The sequence below is a fragment of the Lontra canadensis genome, unplaced genomic scaffold, assembly GCF_010015895.1.
Source record: "Lontra canadensis isolate GAN:19392208 unplaced genomic scaffold, GSC_riverotter_1.0 scaffold130, whole genome shotgun sequence".
NCBI lineage: Eukaryota > Metazoa > Chordata > Mammalia > Carnivora > Mustelidae > Lontra > Lontra canadensis.
In genome coordinates, this window is record NW_022631124.1 from 3780344 (window position 1) to 3806019 (window position 25676).

The window sequence follows — 25676 nt, forward strand, 5'->3', positions numbered from 1 at the left end:
TATGTGTGTGGATGTGTGTGTATAGTGTGGCATGTGTGTGTATGGGGTGGTATGTTTATGTGCGCTTGTGTGTAGGGGTAATGTGTGTGTGTATCGTGGTGTGTGTGCGTGTGTGTGTAGGGGTGGTGCGTGTGTGTGTAGGGGTGGTGTGCGCCTGTGTATGGGGTGATGTGTGCGTGCGTGTATGTAGGCGTGGTGTGTGTGTGCATGTGTGTAGGGGTGGTGTGTGTGTGTATGTGTGTGTATGGGGTGGTGTATGTGTATATTGGGTGGTGTGGGGGGGGGTGTGGGTGTGTGTTCTCAACCCGGTTCCCACCAACAAACACGCTGCATGTGAAGGGACTGTGACTCCCTGGCGATGGTCTCCGGTCACTCCTCCCTGGGGTACAGGCACCTGCGCAGTGTGTCATAAAGGGAGCGCCCAGTGACTATGCGCCAAGTGGAGGCTGTGCCACAAATTGGCTGCTTCCGAGCCTCATTTGGAAGAGCCAGCCATTCGGAATCCTTGTAGCATCTGTTGTTGACTTTGGACCAAAATCTGAAAAGGACTCATCAGCTTTTCTCTTGAGCACAGGAAGATGCCCTGTCCCAGATGACCGGAGGACACTTTCTGCCTCTCTGCATGCTCTGTGCCTGGCTCTCTGTTTCCTTGAGCCTCAGCAGTGCCGGTGCTTGGGCTCACAAGCTGACAGCCCCTGCTGCTGTACGCAGAGCCTCCCCCTGCCCCAAAGGGCTGTGCGCCCGAGCATGATCCCGCGGAACTGGCCATCAAAAAAGTCCCTCATATGTCATCAGTTAGCAGCTCCCCAACTTTGTTCCCTGCCTCCTCCCCTCCCTGCTGCTTCTCACTCTTCTTTTTGCCGTTATAAAGACACTGATCTGAGTGTGAACAGAGGAATACGTGAAGGCCTGGCACCTCACCCGGGCATTGCCCGTGTTCTCGCTGCCAGGGACACTTGACCCAGAACTGGACTGAATTTAAAATTGCAAACCATCTCCAGCCCCACTGACACTTCCTGTCCTCTTCCCGGTGTATTTCCTCCCCAGTACGTCCTGGCTTCAGTGAGCTATGTATGTGTAATGATTACGTATGTCTCTCTCCCCTTCTAAAATATGTGCTCTCACAGGGGGTGTAGATGATTTTTGTCTATTTTGTTTCTAACGTGTTAGCAGTTCCTAGAACCGTGGCCCGTGTTAGGTGGCCAGTTAATCCTGCTGAATGAATTATGGTCATGACAGTTCTTAGGTCTTTGGTGAAGACTGCATGGGAGGGGCCGCAGCTCCTCATGCCCTCCAGTGGGCCTGGCAGTGGGCCTGGCGGAGCACTGACCCTGGGAGACCGGTCTGCCCTGAGAACTGGGCCAGAACTGCTTGCGGGTCTCCCCCCGTGTGCCACCCACACGGAATCACAGACAGGGGCCCAGCACCGAGACTGTAGCTGCCAGGACTCTGCCTTTTCACTTCATCTATGATGAGCAGACTGCACGATTATTCCCAGTCTGTCCAGTGCCTTTGCATGTATATCGCCCAGGCTGACTGTAAGCAGCAGGAGGGAAGCCGCTGCGGCCTTGGGCCCTCCCTCAGGCCGCCTGGGGTCTGACCGGGTGGGGCCTTGCTGGCCTCTGCCCCATCATCTTCTGTCTTCCATCAGCTGCCTCAGCTCTCTCCTGGGACCACCTGTGCTCCTGGTCCCATCTTTGTAGCAGGATATGACAGTGGGACGGCACCCAGGGCTGGTTCCCTGGATTCGGATCTTCTGGGCAGCCCGGCAGCCTGAGTGAGGCCAGAGGGGCATGAACTTCTGTGACGCTGCCTCTGACCAGTGCCTGTCTCCAAGACCATGTGTGGGTCGGAGGGACGGGGCCTTCCCTGGCCTGCCGCATACTGGGCGCCAAGGCCCCCTCCACTCCGCTCCTCCCAGACGGACTCTCCTGCCGTTAGTTCTGTCTGGGACTCTCCTGCCGTTAGTTCTGTCGGTGACTCTCCTGCCCTGTCTCCTTGTGCTGCCGAGGAGGCCGGGGCTGCCCGCGGGGGGCGGGATGTGCGCGCATCTGGCAGGTGGGATGTGGGGGCATTGACATCACTCCACTGCGCAGTTCCTACCGTTCCAGGAGGTCAGGGTGCAGCCGTTCGGGCGCTCCTGTGCATGGATAGGACTCAGGACCGTGCTCTTGAATTCACACGGTATGCTAATTGTGTCCTTACAAATGTACTGAAGTATTTCATGCCATGCAGAATAAAGGATCCGAAACTGATGGGTTCCTTTGAGCTATTCCGATGGGGTGGAAATAAAGTTGAAAGCAAAACCTTGGCAGCCCCTGCCATCACCGCTTACAGAAGACAAGTGCAGCCTGTGGTCTTTTATGCCCAGCAGCAGGTGGGGTCAGGCTGCACCCCTGCCTGGGGCCCTGGGGAAGAGTGTGCCAGGAGCCTGGCCTGACTCGAGCCGCACACAGTCCCCTCCAGCCTGATTCCCTGTGGGTGTGGCCCTGCCAGGAACTGGGGAAAGGCCACAGAGCCCAGGCACTGGCCTTGCAGCATTTTCCAGAACAGACCTCAGTTCTGAGCCCTGAACGCATCTCCTGGGTTTAACATTGCTTTGGGCATAGTCTCACTGGCAGCCAGTGCCAGGCTCGCACCCTAGAGGAAAACGATTCCCGCCTGCAGTTGAAAATTCAAGTTAGGGTGATTAATTTTACTTTTAAAATTCCGTGGCTTCTCCTTGTTGGACATGTTATATTATAACACTAAATTGCATAAGAAACTATGCATGACCAATTTGATCCCTCAGTTTGGGCATCAGATTTTAAGAAAGTCAATCCATTGGTTTCTTGCTTTCAAAAACACAAAGTAACAGATTGAGCCTGATTCTCCTTGAAGACCGTTTGAGGCTGATCATGTTTTACAGGACACAAAGTGAGACAACATACATTGAGCAGCAAACCCCAGCCTGAAGGCCAGATCCACCCCACTGCCTGTTTTTATAAATAAAGTTTTATTGGAATACAGCCACACCCATTCATTGAGATATGGACTCTATGGCTGCTTCCATGCTTTCATGCTATAATGGCAGAATGGAGTAGGTTTGTCAGGAGGCCCTGTAACCTGCAAAACTAAAATATCTACTATGTGGCTCTTTACAGAAAAAGTTTGCTGATCCCTGGCATAGAAGATAAGGCCTGGATGTGTGACCTTGAACAAGTCTCATACTTTTCTGTGACTCAATTTCCTCATCTGTAAAATGGAGACGATAGTAATGCTCACCTAATAGTGTCTTGTAAAATAAATGAATAATTATAGCATCTTAGAATAACTTCTGAAAGGTGGTTAATTTGTTTAAAAGTTTTAAAGATAGGGGCACATCTCCAAGATTTTTTAAAAAGTCCAACCACTCATTCGAATCTGAGCCAACTCTTCATTTATGCGCTGGTCATTTAAGGACCACTTCTCTGTTTGGTATGTCCCTCCCCTGACTTTGCCCTTGGCTGACTTCTCCCAGAAAATAGAGGTAAAGACTTGGAAGGGTAGCGGTTGATGTGGAGAGTGAGCTGAGGACCTCTGGGACCCACCCCTGCCCCTGCCCCCGCCAGGATGACAAGGGCCAGTGAGGCAGCCTCCGTCCCTATGGTCTGTGTGATCCCAGCGAGAGGGGCAGGAAATCCAGCAGGGCAGACGATGTGGCAACAAGAAGGCAAGCTTCTTAATGAGCTGGTAAGTGGGAGGAGAGGAAATACAGAGGAGAAAATAAGTGACAAATTATTTCCCTTCGGCTCATTGGAGCAGCACATGATGGTTGCTAGGCCCTGCTCCATCTCCTTCTTCCTACCTGTTTCTCTTAGCTGTCTCAGGCAGAATGTTCTGTGCCACCAGCTTCCAGGTAGTGCTTCCTAGGCAGAGTGCCCGGAAGGCAGACCGACTGACTGACTGCAGGTTTGGAGGACCCAGAATTTTTGTTGAGAAGTTTCTGGGTCCCTGATACCCTCTCTGGGTTTTAGGCTGGATTTCCTTTGGAAGTTCTGTGTTTACTTATCTTTATGCCCTCCCGGGCCATGTTTCCCAATTTGGGGCTCAGAGAACATGGTTTATATCATGGCGTTGATAGCTCATATACTGGTTCAGCATTTGTGTTGTGGTTTTGTTTCTGCACAGGCTACTCCTTGTTGTACCATTGCTTGCTTCAGATGGAGAACAGGTGTGTGCTCAGTGCAGGTGCGTCGGGACTTTCTACAGCATCCTGGCAGGGAGAGTGCTGCCTCTGTCCTGAGCCCGAGCCAGAATGCTGGACTTGACTGTCTTGTAGGCAGAGCTGTAGGGGCTCAGCAGCGCAGCTTCTCACCTGCCCCAGGCAAGCAGCTCACCTCTTCCTGAAGTGTTTCCCCGAAGGAGGAACTTTCTGTGTCCTTCTTTATCCTCTTCCTGTGCCTCAGTTTGCAAATGCAGAGCCCCTGACTGCACCCGTCTCCTTCAGAGCCCTGCAGAACTCCTGGAGCTGCGTGGCCTCCCCCGGCTCCCTCCCACTCTCCCGAGCCACGGTCACTCAACTTGGGGCTGCCCAGATTACCTTCTTGGTGACACCTCTCTAAGATTCCAACCTGCCCCCTTCCCAGCATTTCTTGTCCTTTTCCCTGGTTTGTTTGCCCCTTAGCACTTACTACTTTCTAACCTCTCAGTTTTGCTTATTTGGGGGTTTCCTTGCTTGTCCATTTGCTGGAACATTAACTCCATGAGGGCAGGGGCTTTATAATGTATACTGTTTGGTTTGCTGCCCATCAGAGCACGTTTAGCGTACATGGTGTTCCTCTTCCTGATTTTTAAGAATTCAGGCAGACCAAGCGAGCTCTTTAGTATTTTAGTAAACTCAAAAGTGTTGAATATTTTAGGCAGGTCAAAAATCACTACTCGCTCCAGAAGCCAGCCAAAGGAAGAAAGACCCACCCCCCGCCCTTTACGCAGGGGAAAGAGGTTCCATGCTGGAGAGGGGGTCTTGTTTTTCCAGGTGGGTAAAAGGACAACTGGAGACCCGCTTTGCACTTTAAATGGACTTACAAAGTCACACTAAAGCCTGAAGCCTTCAAGAAGGAATTTCTCATAGCTAAAATAGGTAGTAATTGGGGTGATTCTCTGGCATATGAAATACATTTCAGAACGAAGCTGTCTCCAGGAAATGTTTCCCTTGAGTCCATGGCTAACAGACACGGGCTCGCTGTGCACCTGCCTTGCAGCTTGCAAGCTGCTGTCGCATGACCTGCGTGAGGGGAGGATGCCAGCCCCAGCAGCGGTCCATTGCACTCACACACGCGCCGTGGCAGTGACTGGAGACCGTTTGTTTGTTTCTCCTTAGTGAGACTATTTGCATTCATCATTGATTTATGAAGTTCACCTGAAGTCTATAAAAGTGATTGTGACGTCCAATTTTGCGGCAATTCCCATTACAAAGTTAGCCCAGCATTTTGTAAATAAATATCTGGCGTTAATTATTTCTGTAAATCAACACGGAAATGAAGCACCACAGGATCCTGGCTGGCTCCAGCCACACTCATTGAGGCTCAGCCTGCATGGCTGCGGGGAAGAATTCTGCCCCCTGTCCCCCTGTCCCACGTCAAACGGTGGTCTGAGCCCCGCACACCCAGACCTCCATCCTATGTACGTGGCAGACTGCAGGATCCGTGGAAAGCAGACAAATTCAACATATGTGTGAATTAAGCCCAAACCATTAGCTATCCTTTGATTTATGCTTGCTTTAAAAAAAAAAAAAAACTTAATAGCAAAACCTATTTAGTATTCATAATGTTAATTCAGGACTAAAAGTTTTCATGCTTTTCCACCATACATCTAAAGGACCTAAAGCAGTTTATACAAAACAGAGAAGATCTAGAAAAGGGGCTAATAGGATGTTTTTTCTGAGATTGACCCAGCATGTCAAGAAGATTTCTAAGAACCTCAGGGCCTGTCTGTAGGTGAGAGGGCCCTCCGTAGTCCTGTGACCCCCTTCTACTCGTGGGAAGACCAGGCCCACCCTGCCTGGGACCCCAAGCTCAGAGACCTTGGGGAGCTCGGTGCTATTTTTATCTCTCCTGGCCCTGCCCCCCCATCTGCCCTGTGACTCTCCTGTGGCCAGGGGCCATGCCCGCCTGATCTGTGGCATGCTGCTTCCCAAACAGCAAACTGTTCCTCATGTGGGGATGAGGGATGGTCAAGAAGGAAAACAGGAATGGTCCTTGCGGTGCTGCCCTTCAACCCCGCCAGAGCGATGCATGCAGTCTCAGGGATTGTGGCACCTGCCTGTCAATGGGACAGCTTTTTGTCTTATAACTGACTAATACAGGGTCACGATCAAGTTTATTTTGCTAAGGACTTTGTTTTTACAGAATGCACTTGTCTCTGTGTTGTGCATTGTGGACGTCTGTGGCACACAGGTGATGTACTGTGTTCTGACAGTATTATCATTGGGAAGAACCGTGGTACTCACCAGGTTCTGGGCACCAGTACGAGTCACTGACAGGTGTTACCTCACTTATGCTCATAGGCTCCCTGGGAGAGAAGTACTTTATGATGCCCATTTTGCAGAAGAGAACACTGAGGCCCAGGGCATCCAACATGTGGTGAAGTCAAGCTCTTAGACACACTGCGCAGCCACCCCCACCCCTAGAGGGTCCAGGATTCTAACCCAGACCTCTTTTCTTTGCTTTTAAAGAAAGCTGGATTCCTAGGGAAACTTACGTTTTTGCATGCATATTTACAATTACGATTCTTCTTTCCCCCCTTGCCCTCTTGTATTACTTATTCTTTTTTGAGGTGGAGGGTAGCATTAAAACAATAAAATATTGGAAAAAAATATTTAAAGGTCATTTGCTGGTTATTTTCAGTTAAAGTAGGGTCTGGAAGGAACCATCTGCCCCTATTTTCCTTTTTGAAAAACAACAGATGTTGAAGGATGGGAAGCCTTTGCTTTCCTTCCTGACCTCCTGACCTTCTGAGGTGTTTGGAGATCCTGGTATTACAGTGTGAGGCCTTTTTGACCCCATAAAGGAGACTGGTGAGCATGCTTCCCTTAGGAACCTTGGTTATGATGTTAGACATAAGACTGGCCTGGACACCCCTGGATTCAGGCCCCAAGAGGGCTTGTGATGGAGAGGCTGGGGTTGCAGGCATGAGCCCTTCCCCCGGGAGGGATCATAGGAGGAGTAAGCTGCCGCACAGATGCCGGTTAAATGCAAACAGAGATCTGGACCCTTCCTGGCCCAATGGATAACCAGTTCACACCTTGCCTTTTCCTTCCATGTTTCCTTCCAAGTAATCATCAGAGCCCCCCACCCCCTCAAGGGCTCTTCTCCCACTTTGGGAGTGTGAGGAGGCAGGTTGGGGTTACGAGCTGGAAGCTGGTCCCCTCTTATGAGCCCCATGACCCTGAGAAACTTCCTTGCCTTTCTTAATTTTCCACAATTATAAAATTGCAATAGTAATTCCTACTTTACAAGGTTCCTATGAGCAATAATCGAGTTGTCTGGAGTGTCTGGCATGAAGTAGCAGCTAAATAAATGGTCATGTTATTTTTAGAAGGCGATGGAAGTGATGGGTTCATGCTCAGGCTTGGAAGTCAGACCACCTGGATTCCAACCCCTGCTGTTTCCTACCACCTCCGGGAACTTGGGCGAGTTCCTGAACTTCATCGTGCCTGTTTCCAACTGTAGAGTGTCCGTGACCTAAGAGCAACCCACAGGGTGGCTGTGAGAAGTACAGGGGTCACACAGGGTGAGGGCAGGAAGCAGCACACGGCACAGTCCAAGAGCTGAGGGGAAAGTGGCCAGGGCTGAAGACGAAGGTGCGGCCGGAAGTCCAGATGAAGAGCATCCGTTCGGAAGCAAGGTGGGAAGCACTCCGGGCCCCGGAGCAGTACCCAGAGACCGGGAGAGGGGAAGGAGAGGACGTCACACCTGAGGACAACATGCTAAATCTTTGCTGATCTTTCTTTCTCCTGGCGCCTGTTGGAGCCCATGTGTGCAGCGCTGGGGGGTGGGGGCGTTGGGCTCGCCTCCTCTGTTTGATGTTACTTCCAGGCTACACTTAGGGGTCATTACTGATGCCTTCTCTAGCTTCGGCATCCAGGGTCCTGGAACATTTGTTTGCCTCAGCAAACAGTCTACGGTGATCATTTTTATAGCACCTTCTTCATTAAGAGACAGAAAGCTCGTTACGTGCTATCAATTTTATTCTCTTGACATTACTAGAAAATTTGGAAGGACAGACTTGATTATCTCCCACGTATGGGAAAATGGAGGCCCTGTGTGTGGAGGTGATTTATCAAAAGGCACATGGCAAGGCCACCACCGCTCCAGGGCTGGCTCCATTTCCCCAACTGCTGCTTTGACAGTGGAAGTGGCAGTGCTGTTCTCAAAGGTAGCACACTCCACCTACACCGAGGGGCCCGGCAGCCACCCCCCGCCCCTAAGCCAGGAATGAATGGGAACTGTGCAAGCCTCTGACCTTGGGCCATTGCTGGCTCTGACGTTCCATTCCAGGAGTCAGCAGACTTTTTTCGGTGAAGGGCCAGACAGCATATGCTTTTGGTTTTGTGGCCCATCTGGACTGTTGCAAGTCCTCAGCTTGGTGTCATAAATGGGTGGGCGTGGCTGCGTCCCCATAAAGCTTGATTCACAGAGACAGCAGGCAGGATGGTTTGGCCCCCAGGCCATCTTCTCTTTCTCCTCTCTGACTTCAGAACAGTAGACCTGTGTATGTGGTGGGTGGATTATGTTTGAGGAACGGTTTGAGTGTGTGTACTCATGGACGTGCTTGTGTGTATGCGTGTGTGCTAGTCAAACATGCCTCTTTCTGCACAGGTATGAACTAGGTGTTTTGTCTCTGAACAATACTTACTGGTGCCCTAGTTACATGACTGCCAAGCCTAGGGTTAAAACTTCTCCAGGCAGTTCTAATGATCTCATGTTTTCATAATTGTCAGAATAGAATTACTTTTGATTTTATGAGCCAAAGCTCATAGGGCGTCCTTCACACTTTGGGTAGGTCATGCAATGAACCACAAAGGGGCCTTCACAGCTCCCAGAGTGGCAGGATCTCCGGAGCACAGTGAGGTCACAGAGGCAGATGGCGAGGGGAGAGCCTGGCTCGCAGGCAGCAGGGATGGAGAGTGGTTAGGGGAGGAGGTTCCCGGAGAGCAGGATGGTGTCAGACAGGACACAGGTATGCGTATGTACAACAGGGTGTCTCGCAGGGGTTGAGAACCTCATTCTGTTACCCTTTGAACCTTGGTAAGCTCTTGAGTGGAAATGTTATGAAAATGAAGGAGAGCAGACTGGCACTGCAGCTTTGGTGGTAGGGAAGTGGGGCACCCACTCTCCCCATGAGGGTCATGCTGGATGTCGGGCTGGAGTGATTTGGAAACCAAGGGGGTGTGGAAAAGCCCAGCCCCTCCCACATGGGGCCTCACTCTGCAGTTCAGCTGGCCACCAGCCTTCTGCGTAGTCAGATTCCACCTCTCCCAGCCAAGAGAGAGGACAGGCTGTTGTCTCCGCTCAGGGGAACTCTGGGCATATCTGTCTTGATTTTGAGGAAGGGAAGCCACACCTCTTTATTGGTGGTCAGCCTGTTTGGCAGCCCCTGGGAATCTTCTTGTGTGGTTGTGTGCTCTGACTGCTGGCACACACAGCCCTGGAAAAGGGCAGTTACAGAATTCTGGTCAGGGGCCTCAATCTTCAGCTCCTTTGCTCTCCCTTTCATAGAACTTTCTGGTTTTCATTCTTGACCTTGGCTGTCGAGCTGTTCCCTTCCATTCTCAGAAGGAGAGTGAAAAGGCAGGCCAGGGTCCCGTGTGGTGACTGCTCAGTCACTGTGTGTCCAAGGCCCTCTGAGGGGCACAGTCAGGAGGGCTGAAACACATGGTAAAGTGTAATGCTCCCCCTCAACCCTGCCATGGCCTACAGATAATCTGGAGCTGGACAACGCAAGCATTTCAGAGAAGCTTCTCCCAGAGCGTCTTTGTCTTTGTAAACCAGAAATAGAGAGATTGCTGGTGAAACAGAACTTGGTGAAGCCGTTGTTTGACCAGAATGGGACCCATTGTAGTGTTGCTGTGGAAACTGTAAAACCAGCGAGTTTGATGGAGCTGGTGCCCAGAAATGCACTTGTGTTCAATGAGAAGCTGCTCTGGCATTGAAGAACTGCACAGGTCTCTGAGGGAGGGAGGGCACATACGAGCACACATGTTCCCCTCCCCCAGCCTACACTGATGGAGGACAAGAAGCTGGCACCCCGTGAGTCAGTCCAGCTGGCCTCAGCCACGGTCTTGTGCTGGGGTCAGCAGAGGCCCACTTTGTTTCAGTGACTGTAAGGGTCCCCTTTGTTCTTCTTCTTGTGGATAGTAAAAAGTGAGCTCCTGGCCCCAGTGGGAATGAGCCCACATGTTCCCTGAGGACAAGGAGGAGGATGCTAGAGATCTGATCGTCACACGTGAAGCTCTCTATCGCATGGGAGCAAACTGACTGTCTGTGACCCTCATCTGTGTGAATGCTGAACCAAAGCCAGGCCTGTGAGCATGTCCGTGTGTGTGTGCACATGCGTGTGCACGTGTACTTTCTCCAGAATAATTGTCACTCTCAATATTTCCATTAATGTTGGCTCTAAAGCTCCCCAAATGGCGGGGGGAACCCTCCTAACTGAGCTATGTCCTTGTTAGGAGCCACTTTTTCTGAGACTCAGCTTCCAGAAGACCTTAATTTTGGATCCCACCTTCTCTCTGCCAGACTTTGTTGGATCCTGGTATCTCTCCTTTTTCCAGGGTCACATAGGCAAGTGGCTTAGAAAGTGGCTTCACACCCTCAGAAAGGTGACTGGAGTTCTTTAAAGCATAAACTCTTTGAAGAAGAGTGTGTTGCTTCGAAAAAGTTTAATTTCAGATGCCATGATGATTTTATTACAAAGTTGTATCAGCTAATTTGAGAGGAGGTTCAAAGAGCCACATTCCTTCTGTGGCATAAGCATGGTATTGCTTATATAGAACCATTCATATGTGTGAACCCGAGGGGCTTCACACCTTCTACATACAAATGACTCCATCCAGCCCAAAGTCACCAGATGTTTCTAAAGCAGAACATGGGTTTCCTTAAATCTCACTCTTCTAACAGCTCAGACTGAGAAGTTAAGGCCTCCTACCTTCCAGCAAATTACCACTAACATCAGCGAATTGCCTGCCAAAATGCATAGAACAGCAGGCAAACTTGAGAAGAAGGCCTTTGACAAGATCCAGGAGAAGTAAGGGAAAAAGGAAGAAAAAAAGAAAAATGTACAATTTCTTATTAATCCTTACAGATCTTGCTGAAACACAAAACTTGTGCTCAGCAGAGTGGCTAACAGCCACTCTTGGTGTAGATGGCTTACGCCTGCTTCACAGGGTACTGGCTTAGTGTTGTCCTCACCCCACATGTGTTGGGGGCCAAATGTGCATTTCTCTTTTGTTGCCCTGGTTGGTGACCCTCTGAATAGAGGGAGGTGTCTTACTCCCCTTAGCCTGCTGCAGGGTCTGGCACATCATGCTGTTCTGTAAATTCTTGGAAGCACATGTATGCAAATACCGGAAAGAAAGTAAAATCCTCAGAACAGAGGAGTGAATGGAGCAAAAATCCAGCACCTGATGGGAAGCTTTTTTTTTTTTTTAATTTTATTTTTTATAAACATATATTTTTTTTCCCCAGCGGTACAGGTCTGTGAATCGCCGGGTTTACACACTTCCCCGCACTCATCATAGCACATACCCTCCCCAATGTCCATAATAACCCCACCCCCCCACCCCCCTCCCCCCAGCAACCCTCAGTTTGTTTTGTGAGATTAAGAGTCACTTATGGTTTATCTCCCTCCCAATCCCATCTTGCTTGATGGGAAGCTTTTAATGAGAAAAATGGAAGAAGGCACTTGCAGAGCTGTAGAACTAAAACCTGGGAATGCCCTGGTTGACGTATGATGCAGTGACATCTCTATCACAGATGTGACATGTAAACTAGAGGGAGGGGACGTTCTATTTCACTGCTTCATTTAGTGCATGACATCGTGGCTTTTCAAGCAATTCTAAACCTGAGAGGGTTCGCGCTCACAGTACCGTCCTAGCAGGGAATATACGAATGGTACCCTCCACAATGATGTGGGGGTCAGTGCTTTGCCTTGAAAACCACTTATGGGCTGGGGAGATGGTAAGTCACACCACAGAGCCTCTGACCTACTTGGGATACAGGCCGCACTCTGGTGAGACCATCCCCAAGTATGGCGGCTGGAGTAAGGTGAAGTGTCTTTTCCCCACGTCACAGTCCTGGGATCTGTTCTACATGGTCAGTCAAGGAGCAGGATCCTCCTGCCTTTGCTCAGAGGGGGATCCTGGAGTGGCAGGAGCTGGCTCACCTCCCCCTGCCCCCTGCCATTCAGGCCGTGGGGGATTAGGATTTCCTTACCAATGTCATCATAAATGGGGGTCCAGAATTGCACGAGCTGCTGTCACGTGCTCTAGATGACTAGAGTTACGACACGTGGCCACGGCTACCTGCAAGCAAGTCTGGGAAAGAAGGTATTTAGCTGGGTGACCTTAACCCCCAGTTGAAACCTGGAATGTTCTCACTGGCAAGAAGCAAGAGCAGATGGGTATCAGGGGACTGCTAGCTGTCTCTGCCACCTTCATAGGCCCTGCAGGCTTGGCATGTTTGCAGTTAGGCCATCTCCCTTCTGCAGCCTGCTCACCATCCCTGGAACGTGCCAGGGTGTGTTTATTCCGTGACCATCAGCTCTGCCATGTCTGTGGGAGGCAGACCCACGTGTGTCCAACTCTGTGCGTTTGCTCAGCCTGGTTCCTCAGGTTGTCATGCCATCCTCCTCAAGTAATCACTGGGATTGTCCCCATTTATCCAGGCCCAGCCACTCTTAGCAGTAAGCTTTTGGGCTGTGTGGACCCTGAACCTCACATCCTGGAAAAAAACAATGTGCAGGGGAAGCTCTTAGCCCAGGTGCAATCCTGGAGGGTTGGTTTGACTGGTCCCTATGTTCATTCATTCAAGAGATATTGTGAGCATGGATCTATGTCAGGCCAGGTGTTGGGGATGCAACACTGAACAAAAAATAGGCATGTTATCTGTCCTCATGTTGCTGATGGACCGGGGGGGGGCCCTCCATTGGTAACATGCAGTTAGAAGCTGTGCCACTGTAAAGGGTTGCCTGGGAAGCTCCGAGTAAGGGAAACAGGTTGAGTCCTTAGAGCCTAAAACTTGGGCGAGTTCTTTGTCCACACTGTTCACCCGAGCTTGCCAGAGGATCTGAAGGAGTGAGACCTGGCCTTGCCCTCGCCGCCCTCCCCTGAAGGAGTGAGACCTGGCCTTGCCCTCACCGCCCTCCCCCACACGCCCCACTCCCAGGGAAGCCCTTGTGACTTAGAGCCTGTCAGCGGCATGGTGTAATGGAGGCACATTTGTCAAAGCCCGCTGCCACGGTGATCTCCATAAAAGATGGAGATGCTGCTGTTGTGTGTGCGTGAGCACCCATGTCTCCACGGGGTAGGGCATTAAGCCCACAGCAAGATTTGTGTGCTACATCTGAGTAATGAGCCATGAAATTGACATTATAAGTTTTAATTATTATTAATGCCTTGCAGGGGTGGCTGGTGTAAATTATCCTGTAGGCATCCCAGATGTATTTCCCTTTTCCTTTTATTTCTTTTCCTTAATGTCTTGAGCCCATAGAATGGCGGCTCAGTGGCCGTCCTCCAGAGGAGAGCACACATGGTTGAGGGGTTCTATGGAACAGTCTGCGGGCCGAGAGGTAATGGCGGCATGGAAACCCGGTCAGTTTCTGGGGGCTGGGAGGGTCAGGCCCTGTCATGGACTAATTAGTTAATCTTACAAAGGGCTTTGAAGATGACAGGTGCCTTGGAGGTCTGAGAGCCCCCATTTCAGAGCATTTCCTAACAGCGAGAACCAGTTTCCGACAACTCTACCCCATCTCCCCACCCCCCCCACCCCCAATAAGCCACCTTTGGCATTGTCCTTGACTTTCATTACTGCCCTCAGAGCTATGTTCTGCATCTCAGTTTTGCTCCTTAAGGTGCTGATCTTGGCAGTCTGGGGTGGTAATGCTCAGGTGGGCTGGGCTCCCTCCCTCTCCCCCTTCCCTTCTCCATGGCTCTCTCTCTCTACTTATCCTGTCCTTGCCCACCCACAGGCACAGACCGGAGGATGGCTGCCTTGCCAGACCGTGGCTGGGCCAGCAAGGCTGTGCTGTGTGCTCTGAGCCCAGTGATCTGACCTCAGAGCCCCAGGATGTTTGGCCCCGGCCGGGCCACCGTGTTTGCAGGGCGCTCCTTTCTGGCTTCTGCTGCAGCTGCTCTTTTGCTCCTCCGGGTGCAGTGGGACCGGCATCCTTGTCCTGGATCTCTGTGAGGCATGCTGATTGACAAGGGGTGTCATGTCCAATCTGTCATTTGTGACTTTGCCCACCTCCAGCCTCACCTAGGGTCTGTCTCAGGAGTAAACTGAGCCCAGCTGAATGAACAAACATGCCCAGGACAGCTACCATGTTCTGGACACTCATGTCCCAGGGCTTGGGTCGAGAGGTGCTCGTGCAGTAGAGTGTGATGGGGTACAGGCTCAGAACTTGAAGAACACAGCCTGCTGCTGCTGGGTTTGGGAGGAAGTGAGATGGGCCAAGGTAGTAAGCAAGCCCCAGGGGTTCCAGAAGCACGTGCTCTCTGTGAACGAGGTGCTGCCCCCGTGGCTGGCACGGGCGGTGGGGAAGAGCGCTGGCAGCGGGAGCTGGAAGCTGGGCTGAGGCCATGTGGGGGTGTCCTAATGCCATGCTCAGGAGCTTGGTGCCCCTCCCCAAGGGTGGTCAGTAGCCATGGAAAGCTCCAGAGCCCCAGCGGGTAGATCTGCTCTGTGTTGGGGCATCCAGCCTCACAGTGGGCTGACGGGGCCTGAAGGCTCACTGGTGGAAGTTTGCAGCAGTGTAGGAGGGAGAGAGGAAGGGCCTGGCCATGGGTGGTCAGAGCAGGCCTAGTATTTCTCTGAGCGCCTGCTGACCCATGGGAGCAGGAGGACTTGAGGGTGAGTGCTAAGGTGGAGGGAGAGAGTGGGCACATGGGTCACCATGGGCACGTGCTTGGCAGTGGGTGGGTGTTCCCTGGCCCAGGTGAGGAATGCAGGGGTTGGAGGCTCTCAGGACAGTCATGAGACATCCAGATCAAGAGGTCTGAACAAGCGATCAGATTGAAACCAAGTCTACTGCTTGGAAGGGAAATTGGAAGCACAGATAGAGGCAGATAGAGTTGGGGCCATGGAAGGAGTTGGGCTGACCAGGCCAGGGGCCATGGTGCCCACATGAGTGGGGCCAGGCCCATTCTGGAGAGCCCTGGAAAGGCCAGGTCCCCTAAACATCAGCAGTACGTGCCTTGCAGGAACTGGGGGACACATTACTCCAGAGCACCAGCCCTGGAGCTGCCCTCCTGCTGGGAAGGGCCTCAGTTCCTTGTCACTACACCCAGGCCCTTTGCTGCATCCTGGGCAGGTGGGGGCCAGGATTGCACAAGGTGCCCAGGAGGGGTGCTGGTGAGTGGCATCTGTGTCAGCTGAGCTGGGAGAGCTGGGAGCAGGCGGGCCAGAGCGGGAATGCCACTGACCCCGCTACTGGCTCCTTGGGGAGAAGGGGGAGGTGTGAATGTGCAAATTGCGTGCAAGGGTGCACAGAGCATAAGTGCCAATTCAGCCTTTCTCGCTCTCCTTTGTTATGAAGAGCAGCAAATCTACCAGCAACCTCAAGTGTCTGTGGGTCTCCAAACATTACTTTTGAGCGCTGCCCGCTTGGTCTGCCGTGAAAGGAAACGGGACCTTCTGAAGCCCATTTTCGAGTTGGACAGCGAGTTCTCGCCTTACAGTCCCTCTAATGCCTCTTATCTTGATTGGTGTCTCAGCTTCTCCATGTGTTCAGTAGTGAAAAGACTTCCATCATGGAAGTCAGTGTTACATTTAACTTCTAAAGTTGTGATAGACTAAGTTCAAATAGAACAAGAAAGCTACGCAGTCTTTTTGTAAATTTAACCTCACAGGCTGGGGCAGGGTTTCTCAGCCTCGGCCGTATTAATGTTCTGGGTGGGGCCGTCCTTTGCTGTGGGGGCTGCCCTGTGTGTTGTGGGATGATTAGCAGCACCCCTGGCTCCTATCCTTTAGATGCCAGTGGCATCCCACCTCCCAGCTGTGACTAGCAAAAATGTCCCTAGGGGACACAACGGTCCCTGCCTGAGAACCCCTAAGCCAGGGGCTGGCTGGCCTTTGTGTGTCCTTCTTCAGGTGATTCACAGCTGACAGCCCCTTCCATTCTTTTCTGATCACAGTCCTTGTGCTGCAAATCAGCCCTTTGCCTCAGCCCTCTGAAATCAGGGCCTGTTATAGGCTATTGTGCTCATGGTACAAAGCTAGCCAGGATGAGTATTATGGGAAGCAAACTGATTTTTTTTTCTTCCTCATTGAGTTCTGCTACGAAAACTCCTCTGGTGTTACTACTTAATTGGTTAGTGGTAGCTGTTTGTCAATTTGCCAGCAGGTTCTCTTAACTGCTGTCAGTTGACATTGCTGAAACAGAAATGCAGAGTGATTGAGTTGCCAACATGCTATTAAGTCCCCTACAAAGAGCTTTTCGATGTACTACTGCTGCAGGCTTCTGTGGTTCTATTGATTGATTCAAATACTAAAGAAAGCTTTGGCATAGACAGCCCTGGTAAGAAAATGCAGCTTCTGTCAAGGAAATTGTTGGGTATTGCCGCAGGGGCAGTGGTGGGTTTTCCTCTGGCAGAGATTTGGCCTCTGGCAGAGTTTCCTTGGGTATCGACCACCCATATGGAAGAGGAATAGAAACCCAAGCAGCCACTGGTCTTTATGAGACAGGTCCAGTTAAGTTGAGGAGCTGGGAAGGGGATGGTGACACCAAGTCTCGGGGTGGTTCAACAGACTCCTTATTGCAGAAGAGCAGAAGATTGCCACGAACTCTGTGTTGGTTTCAGAACTAATTGCTCACCATTTGAGACCCAAGAGGGCAGATCACTTTAAGAAAGATTGGCCAATCTTTGACAGGATGGCAAAGATGTCCCATGACATTGAGAGGATACTATTTTATCGTCTTGAAATTGTACTTCTGGACTAAACTGCTATGTGCATCAAAAAGCTATTTGTCATTGGTGTGTGTATGGGGGCGGGGGTTGTGATAGCCAGGGACGACCTGTTAGAACTCCTAGCGCATTGAGGACCTATGTCCTAGGGGTGGCCTCCACCTTCCATGGCCAGACTGTCCCTCTGGGCTGGACATCAGGAGTATATGCCCTTGGTTGTGAGGCTGTGAGTGGGAAGGTCCCATGGTACATGTGGGTCTGTCCCTTTGACCTGAGAACCCCCTTGACATGTGTCTGAGTTGCTGTGAAGGTTCGGAGATGAAGTCAGGAAAATGTTTTTGGACAATAATTGTTGGAAGTTTGGCAGCTAGAAATAACACAGAATGGAGGACAATTTAACACAGAGTAGTGGATGAAAATATCAGAGCCAATCTACCTGAGTAGGGATTCTGCTATCCTTGCGGCAGGGGGAGGTGGGGGGGGGTAGGCCTTTGGCCAGTTACCTTCTCTTTTTCTATGCCTCAGTTCCCTCATCTATAAAGGGCAGTAATTTAGCTTCTGTTCCAGAGTCTTTTTCAGCAGAGTCAGTTGGTTCCTGTGGACAGTCCGGGACCACACTTGGCCCCCGTCTCACATGCTCTGTTTGGAGGGGGGGGGTGGCTGCCATTATGGGGACGGGTTTGTCTCAGTAGGGCCATGGGCTTGAGTATCCCCATATTGGGTGTCTATTCTTTTGAAGTACTTACTACTCTGGAACATTCTGTACATGCCCTCACAGCACAGGAGCACTCCATCCCAGACCGATCTATTGGGGCAGGAGGAAGGCCATGTTGAGTAACGTGATGCTATGTTTTGCTTTCAGACTCTCTCCCAGCTTCCCTATGGGAAGGCGCTCTACAGTTACGAGGGGAAAGAACCTGGCGACCTCAAGTTCAGCAAGGGCGACATCATCATTCTGCGGCGCAGAGTGGATGAGCACTGGTACCATGGGGAGCTGCATGGGGCTCACGGCTTCCTGCCTGCCAGCTACATCCAGTGCGTCCGGCCCTTGCCGCAGACCCCGCCCCAGGGCAAAGCACTTTATGATTTCGAGATGAAGGACAGAGACCAAGACAAGGACTGTCTGACCTTTACCAAGGTAAGGGGGGCCCCTGTGAACATTGCCACCCACACCCCGTGATTCCCACTTACCTGCCCGTTGGAATCCTGGCTCCTTCCAGTGTCCAAGCTCCTCCCTGTTGTGCCTCAGTAAGTAGGGAGAGCCGTTTCCTACTTGCTGAGTTTTTGTTGAATGGAAGGATTTTGTTGAATGGCACACAGCCTGACACACAGTTTCCCCAACAGCTGCCAGGACACTCACTGGGTGACAGGTGCAGGACCCTCCATCACCTGAGTCACCGTGTCTCTGGGGTGACTCAGGCCCAGAGGAGTGAAGTCTCTTCAGGACTGGCAGACCCTGGGAGAGGGGCCATCAGGGGGGGCTGCTGCAGGGACCCCTTCAGCTCACAGGGAAGTGGCGGTAGGGCCCAGAAGCCAGGATGCCTCAGCCCTGTCCTCTGCAACAACAGCAGAGGGCACAGACATGTGCGTATAGGGACAGGTCCGTCTTGCAGAGAGGGACCCAGGGGCTGACAGACTGAATAGTGTTTGGCTACAGAACTGTCCCAGCAGAGCCCAGTGAGATGCCAAGGGGCCTGGTTTCTGGCCATCCCAGACCTCTGTGACTATAAAGTGCAGAGAGAGCAGAGAGGATGGCCCTGTAAGCCTTGATGGTCTGTTGCCAACTACAACTGACAAGCTCCATTCTGTGGTGTCCCCCTTCCTTGTTTTCACTCACAAACCCTCCTCCTGGCGCTGGGCAAGGTCGGGCCTCTGGAGCCCCTACCCAGTAGTAGTAACCACAGTTGCCCTTGATAGCTTTACCGATACGGGCAAGCTTGATCTTGACTGTCTTCCTCATGTTGTAGCCTGAGCTCCAAGAGGTTTACCAGCAGCTGGTGGCTCAGGCCTCTCCTTCCACCTTCCATCTTCTGTCTCCTGTCTGTCCTGGTCCCCCCTCCTCCCTGCCTCACGTGTGCATGTGTGCTTGTAAATAACAGAGCTAGAACTCTAAATCTCCGGCTTAGAGCCCACGTCCTTCCTACTTCAGAGAGGCCATTGTTATTCTCCCTCTCCCCACATCTGCTCCTTCTCCCCACATCTGCCGAACTTGGCCGTGCTGCTGAGCTCTCTGGAGGGCCACTGGAGTACCACGCACACCATTTCTGAGCAAAATTGGCATGGCCTGCGCATGGCTGCTATTTGTGTCTTGTTCCATTGTTCAGACTGACAGTGAATAATCTATTTTTCATTCACGGATTCAACTCTTTTCTACCTTCCTTTCATCAAGGTGTTCTGATGCTAATTCCAATTGTCATCTGGCTGGTGCGGCTCCCCAGGCAGCTGCAGCTAGACCTGTCCCCCTTATCTCTCTCCCCGCTCCCTCCTCCTCTTCTCTGTCTCTCCCTCAGTCTGCAGCCTAGAGTGACAGGCTGCCTGGAGTGCAATGACAGAGCCCCAACTTTGCTCACTTCTCTGCCCAGTGGACTCCAGAGAACCTCCCCTGAGAGAAGAACATGCTGGGGGCCTGTGACGCTCTGTGCTGTCACTTGTGACCAAGAGCAGGGACCCCTCTCAACCTCTTGAGTTCTGGTTGGGCTCTTGCTAAGGAGGCAGACTCTGTGATGGCTTCAGGCTTCTCTGAGCTCAGCCAACTCCAGGAACAGACAGAGCCATCCTCAAAGAATTTTGTCAGAGGAGGCTCTTTGAGCTGAGAGAGCTTACTTTGCACTGACCACTGCAGAGCTATGGAGCACACAGCTTCAGCTGGCATGAGCAGAGGCCTGCCTTCCCCACCAACGTCATAACCTGCTGTGTTCTACAGGCCTCTGCCTGGGACACTCAGCTCCAGGGTAAAGACCAGAGCCCATCAGACAAGAGGATAGAGAGGCATTTGTCCTCTCCCCAACAAGATGTACTAGCCTCCAACTCTGCTGGGCTTCGTACCACACCCAGAGGCCACAGACAGACCTGCTGCCCTCTGGAGCCTCATGTGTGGTGGGAGAGGCAGGCAGGAGCAAGTCAAGAGAGACGTGTCCCAGAGTCAGCCTCAGAGAACAACCCTGGTCACCTGGGAGCTAGAGCAGGCATTTAGCAAAGGTTCCAAAACGTTCAGTGGTAGCCCTTGGTGTTCGGCATTTCAGAAGAAGCAGTAAGTGGTCCTCATGGGGAAAATTAAAACTCAGGTTTTCTAGGCTCATTCTGTGGTTGGTATCGTTCTTACTTGGAACTGGGTTGGGGGTACAACAACTGTGTCTAGGGCATGAGCGGGCATTGCTGTTGAGGGATCTGTGGCCATGAGGGCTTCTGGAGAGATGACATTTGAGTTGCATTTGAGGGGCAAAGGCACCCAGCACGTGAGGGTCTGGGAGGGTCCCTGGCTAGGTAATGTGGCTGTTCCCATGGGAAGCCAGGCAGGAAGTGCATTATCTCAAGAGTGTTTTCCAAGGACTTTTTTTCTTGAATCCTGTGGATTAATATGTAGAATTAAAAACCCCTGCACACGATTCCCACCGAAAATTGTGCTGTGACATCCCTCCCCTGCCCTGTTCACATAACCTTTCTGGGAGCACCCACTTTTGCCCATCTGCTTGGATTGACGCCCCTACTGAGCCCCTTGTTCTATCTACAGCTCTTACCTCTAAACATCTTCAAACAAAGCCTCTGTAGGACATGGGTGATGAGTCATGACTCTCCAGCTCTGTTCCTATTTCCTCTTGCCCACGCTGCATGCCTGACATTTCCCTTGCATGTGCATTTGACCAGCTCATTTGTTCCCAAGCCTGGGCCTCTGGTTCCATCTGACAACCTTTGTTTATATCACACCTCAAGTGACTCTGGGGTTGGCATCGCTCCTTCAGAATGGCTTGATTTTGGCTGCATGGAATGCTTTGTTGTTTGCCTGCATTCCACTCTGGAGTTAGCAAGGAGAGAGGGGTCTCTAAGATCCATGGATGACACCCACTTACCTTTCAAAAACCTCATGGTGATGGGATTGATTGGGTTTAAAAAGTCAGGAAGCAGGTGGATCAAAGCAAGATTTTTTACCTTCGGCATTGGCTTTTAAACAGTCCTGTTAAAACTGCATGAATTAGAGACATTCTAAAACCAAAGTCCTTGCTTCATTTAAGAAGAGAATGAATAATTACTTTTAGTGAAGCAGCTATAAAAAGCATATTTTATAACTTCTTAGTTGTCCCACTCCAAAAAGCAGGGCACGTGCCAATGCAAAGACTAAAGTAAAGAAGCACACTGAGCCCCCAAAGCTCAGCCGCCTGTGCTTTCGCCAGCTCTCATGCGGGGCCTTGATGCCTGCCACCCTCTGCATGCACAGAGAGGAAATGAGTTTGCTGGGGAGGCATCCTTGTGCAGGGACTTTGCAGTTAGGGACCCCACAGCTGACCTCGGGGAAACATTTAACCTTGTCAGGGCACCTAATCTTCAGGGTCAGGACACTGGTCCTACGGGGTGGGGGGGGGTGCCGGGATGAAGGGATACAAGTAAAGAGCTACGCTTCAGGCTTGGCAGACGAGCGGGGACTTTGAGTTCCAGTCTTTCTGTGACAGCTTAGTCCACATTACCTGGTTTTAACTCACCTACAAAATCCAACAAATTCTCCTTGAACCCTGACTGTGTACATTCCAGTTTAACATCCTCGTTGCCCAGTGAGGCGGCTGTGCTGGATGTCAGGGGCCTGGGGCTGCCCTTTAGTGAATTGACTCTATAATGCTCAGGAATCCTGAGAGGCCATGAGATTGTCTCAGGCAGCACCTGACTGAGCCCAGAGTCACTTTTGCACCCAGCTAGCAGCAGGAGCCTGAGGCTCATTGTGTTGGACTGAACCCTGTCATGCTTACCACATGAGGCTGTGGATCAGTGGCCATAGGGACAGCTCTCTTCCCCACCTTCACCACACACTGTCCCTTCCCCAGTCTCCCCTCAGGGCCCGAGGGATGCTCTGAGTTGGCAAAGACCCGTATAAAACACGACCACCCTGACCCGGCCTAGCCCTACTTTTCTGCTGTTGGGGTCAGCACAACACCCTTCCAGGTGATCTTATTATGCTGCTGAATGTTTAATCATTGTCTCCCAAAAGTGTGGGACTTCTCTTCTGTGTGAATTACCCCAGCATTAATCCTGAACTATGTTCTTCTGATCCAGGGGACGGGCTTAGATAAAAATCAGGTGTAGACAGTTTGGGCTCTGGAGTCGGTAAACAAGGATACAAATCATGACACTTTTTTCTTATTAAGTGGTAACTTTGGGACATGTACTTGGTCTTCAAGTCTCTTTTTTTAGCTGTACAATGGAGTTTATAATAGGATTCAGTGAGCAAAGGCATTTAGAGAACCAGACTCAGACATAGGCATTCAATAAATATTTGCTTTCTGTCCTCTGCTTTCTTCCTGTTTCAGGAAAAGATGAGGTTCAGTCAGATACTTATCACTTTTTATGTCAGTCCAAAATGCTCACAGGAAAACAAACACCCTTCCTAAGTCACCGACTGCTTGGGGGGCTGAGAATTTGGCCGGTTGGCTAGACCCTTTTTTTTTTCTGGTGGCTATATCCCTCGGGGTATTGCCCAGGGTGTGTGAAATCTCCACCCGTGTCAAGACTGTTGCCCCATCGCTGGGCACCCAGGCCCACTCTGTCTTCTCTGCTTCTTTCCCACAGGCGTTGGGAATGCTTTCAGGGCTGGAAAGACCCAGGAAGCAAGGTGGGACGAGCCTCACTGCAGTGCTCTGCTCAGGAAGCCCCCAGAAGTTACAAGAGAATCTCAGTCACCTTTGTGGCTCCGGTTCCTGGTTCCCTCCTTCCAGCCACCTCTGAGTCCTGCTCGGCCTGGGTCAAGGAGACACCTTTACTAAGGTGACCAGCCCCAAACACTAGCACAGAGGAGGTGACAGGGAGAGCAGTGGCAGCCTGGGGGCTTCTAAGGAATGTCCTTGCCCAAACCCTTGTTTGGATATCCAGGTGAGGGTGTGAGAAACTGATAGGGAATCTTTTAGATTTGTTAAAAGATAGATAGAAAGATATTTTTTACGTCTGAAGTTTTGTCAGGAAATAGTCCCCCAGGACTAGCCTCCCACCCGGTGTGCCCCATCTCCCCGGCTCACCATGAGCACCCACAGCCTGTTGTCCCCTCAGCGGCTGGAGCCTGCCCCACCTGGTTCCAGCCTCCTCAGAGCCAATGTCAGAGTCTGTGCCGCCTGAGAGGCCCTCCCTGACCCGGTGCCCACCTCCTTCCCAGGCTCAGTTCCAGGCCTGCTCTTGGCTCACTCCACTCGTGTTACACTGGCCTCCCAACCCCTGTCCCTCTATCCTGTTGGCTCCCCTAGGGCCTCTGCACCTCTCCCCATGGCCTGAGCGCCCTCCCCACCTGTCACATGTCCCTCAGAATGGCCCCTGACCCCTGAGTGCTGGAGCCTCCCCACCCAGCACTCTACACTCACATTTTTCCCTCCAGGGAACGTAATATGTGTACTTACATGACAGTTGTCTGTCTCGTGGCTGGAGTGCAGGCTTCCTGAGTGTGGCCATCCTGCCTTTACCAACTGCCGATTCCCATCTTGGGAAAGTGAAGGGCACGCAGGACATTGACTATGTACTTGTCAGTGAGGCTGGGTGCAGGCACTCTGCCTTGGCCTGGACAAGAGGTCATCTGTGTTTGCTCTGGAGAGTACAAGTGTATTTTTATCCAGCCTCCTCGTCCATTCATTCATTCATCAGATGTTTATCAGTGCTGAACTGTGTTCCCGGTGGGCCAGTGGGTGGGAAGGGCCCCACCTTCAAGGGTTCATGGCCCACAGTGGGCACACTGGGAGCAGGGTCTTCATACTTGAGCCTCCATCCTACTGGGGAATGTGTGTGCCTGTGGTGTGTATGTGCCTGTGGTGTGTGTGCGTGCCTACGGTATGGCAAGTGTGATACATGTGTACATGTGGTATGTGGTGCGTGTGTGTGCCTGTAGTGTGTGTGCCTACAATATGTGTGAGTGTAGTGTGTATGTGTGCCTGTAGTGTGTGTGAGTGTAGTATGTGGTGTGTGTGTGTCTATAGTGTGTGTGCCTCTGATGTGTGTGATTGTGTGTATGTGATGTATGTGTGCACGCATGAGGTGTATGTGCCTGAGTGTGAGGTGTGTGTGTGCAGTGGGGAGATCTGCAAGCACGGAGGAGGGTGCGACATCTGACCTCTGGCCTCTCCACTTACATCTGGACCCACCCTGAGGCTGCAAGCGAGACTCCCCCCTGCCCCCCGCCAAGGTCTGCCTCTCTCTCCTAGAGCGTTGTCTTTCTATGAGTGGTTCCAGGCCTCTGACAGCCTCTGGAATTGAGATGGGATGTGTGATACAGGACAGTCTGGGGTTCTGGAATGCCATGGCTCCCAGAGTCCTCAGCAGGACAGCAGAGGGTTAATGGCAGTGATGACTCCCATTAAGCGCCATACCTAGAACTGCCCAGAGGAACAATTTGTGTTACTTCTGCAACAAAAGACTGAGGGAGTTTTTCAACTTTTCCTTTTTTCCCTTCTTTCTGAGGAGTGGTGATTTGGGCACCGTGTGACTGGCTTGCGTTCTGACAGGGAAGGGCTCGGTGACAGGCGCGGGTCCCCAGTCACACTGCAGTGTGAGGTGGCTATGGCCATGGCCCGTGGAGCAGGCAGCCCGCCCTGAAGGGATGAAAGGAAGGGTTCCCTCTGGTCTGGTTCCCACTGCTTCTCAGAAACCACTCGAGTGCGGGTGAAGGGGGAGTGAAGGCTTTCAAGTGGCTCTCCAGGAGGATCTGCTTGCTCTTGTGGCCCTTCAAGGATGTTTCTAGCTGCTTGATGTGTGTTATTGCTACACCACTCAGTTAGGAGAGTAAAACCATCGGCCCTTGGAGTTGGTTTATCCAGACGTGCTGAAGGAACTCTGCTAGGTTTTCAGGCTGAGCCCCAGATGTGTGAGCAGTGACCTTTACTGAACTGCATTTCTGAAATGGTATTAGGGCTGGGTGCTGGGTGAGTCACCTTCAGTGGCATCCAGAGGGCCTCTGGGTAGACACAGAGGCTCCACCCTCCCTGTGGGTCCAGAAGGTGGACCGTCAGGGCTCCGCTCCCCAGCTTCTTTACAAAGCCCATCTGCTTGCAGATCCACTTTCCCCCAGGTAGGAACAAGCCCACAGATTTGGCCAGGTTAGTTAAATGAAATAGAATTGCAGTTTGAGGGGTGCCCAGGTGGCTCAGTGAGTTAAGCATCTGACTCTTGGTTTCGGCTCAGGTCTCAATCTCGGGATCGAAGCCCCCTCCATGTGCTCAGTGGGAGTCTGCTCGAGATTCTCTCTCCCTCTGCCCCTCTGCTCTGGTCTCTCTCTCAAATAAATAAATAAATCTTTAAAAAAGAAAGAAATGCAGGTTGAAGGCCCCTTTTGGCCGGCAGGCCTACCACAATACCT

At 51.6% G+C, this 25676-nt stretch overlaps 1 protein-coding gene across 2 annotated transcripts in view; it reads left to right on the forward strand.

The window, feature by feature from the left end:
- SH3RF3 (SH3 domain containing ring finger 3) overlaps positions 1–25676 on the forward strand; it is a 368261-nt gene that overhangs the window by 195310 nt on the left and 147275 nt on the right. For both annotated transcript variants that reach the window (XM_032842452.1, XM_032842451.1), the window contains exon 2: positions 18006–18281. In XM_032842452.1, coding sequence (XP_032698343.1) covers positions 18006–18281 — 276 coding nt within the window. The remainder of the gene's footprint in view (positions 1–18005; positions 18282–25676) is intronic.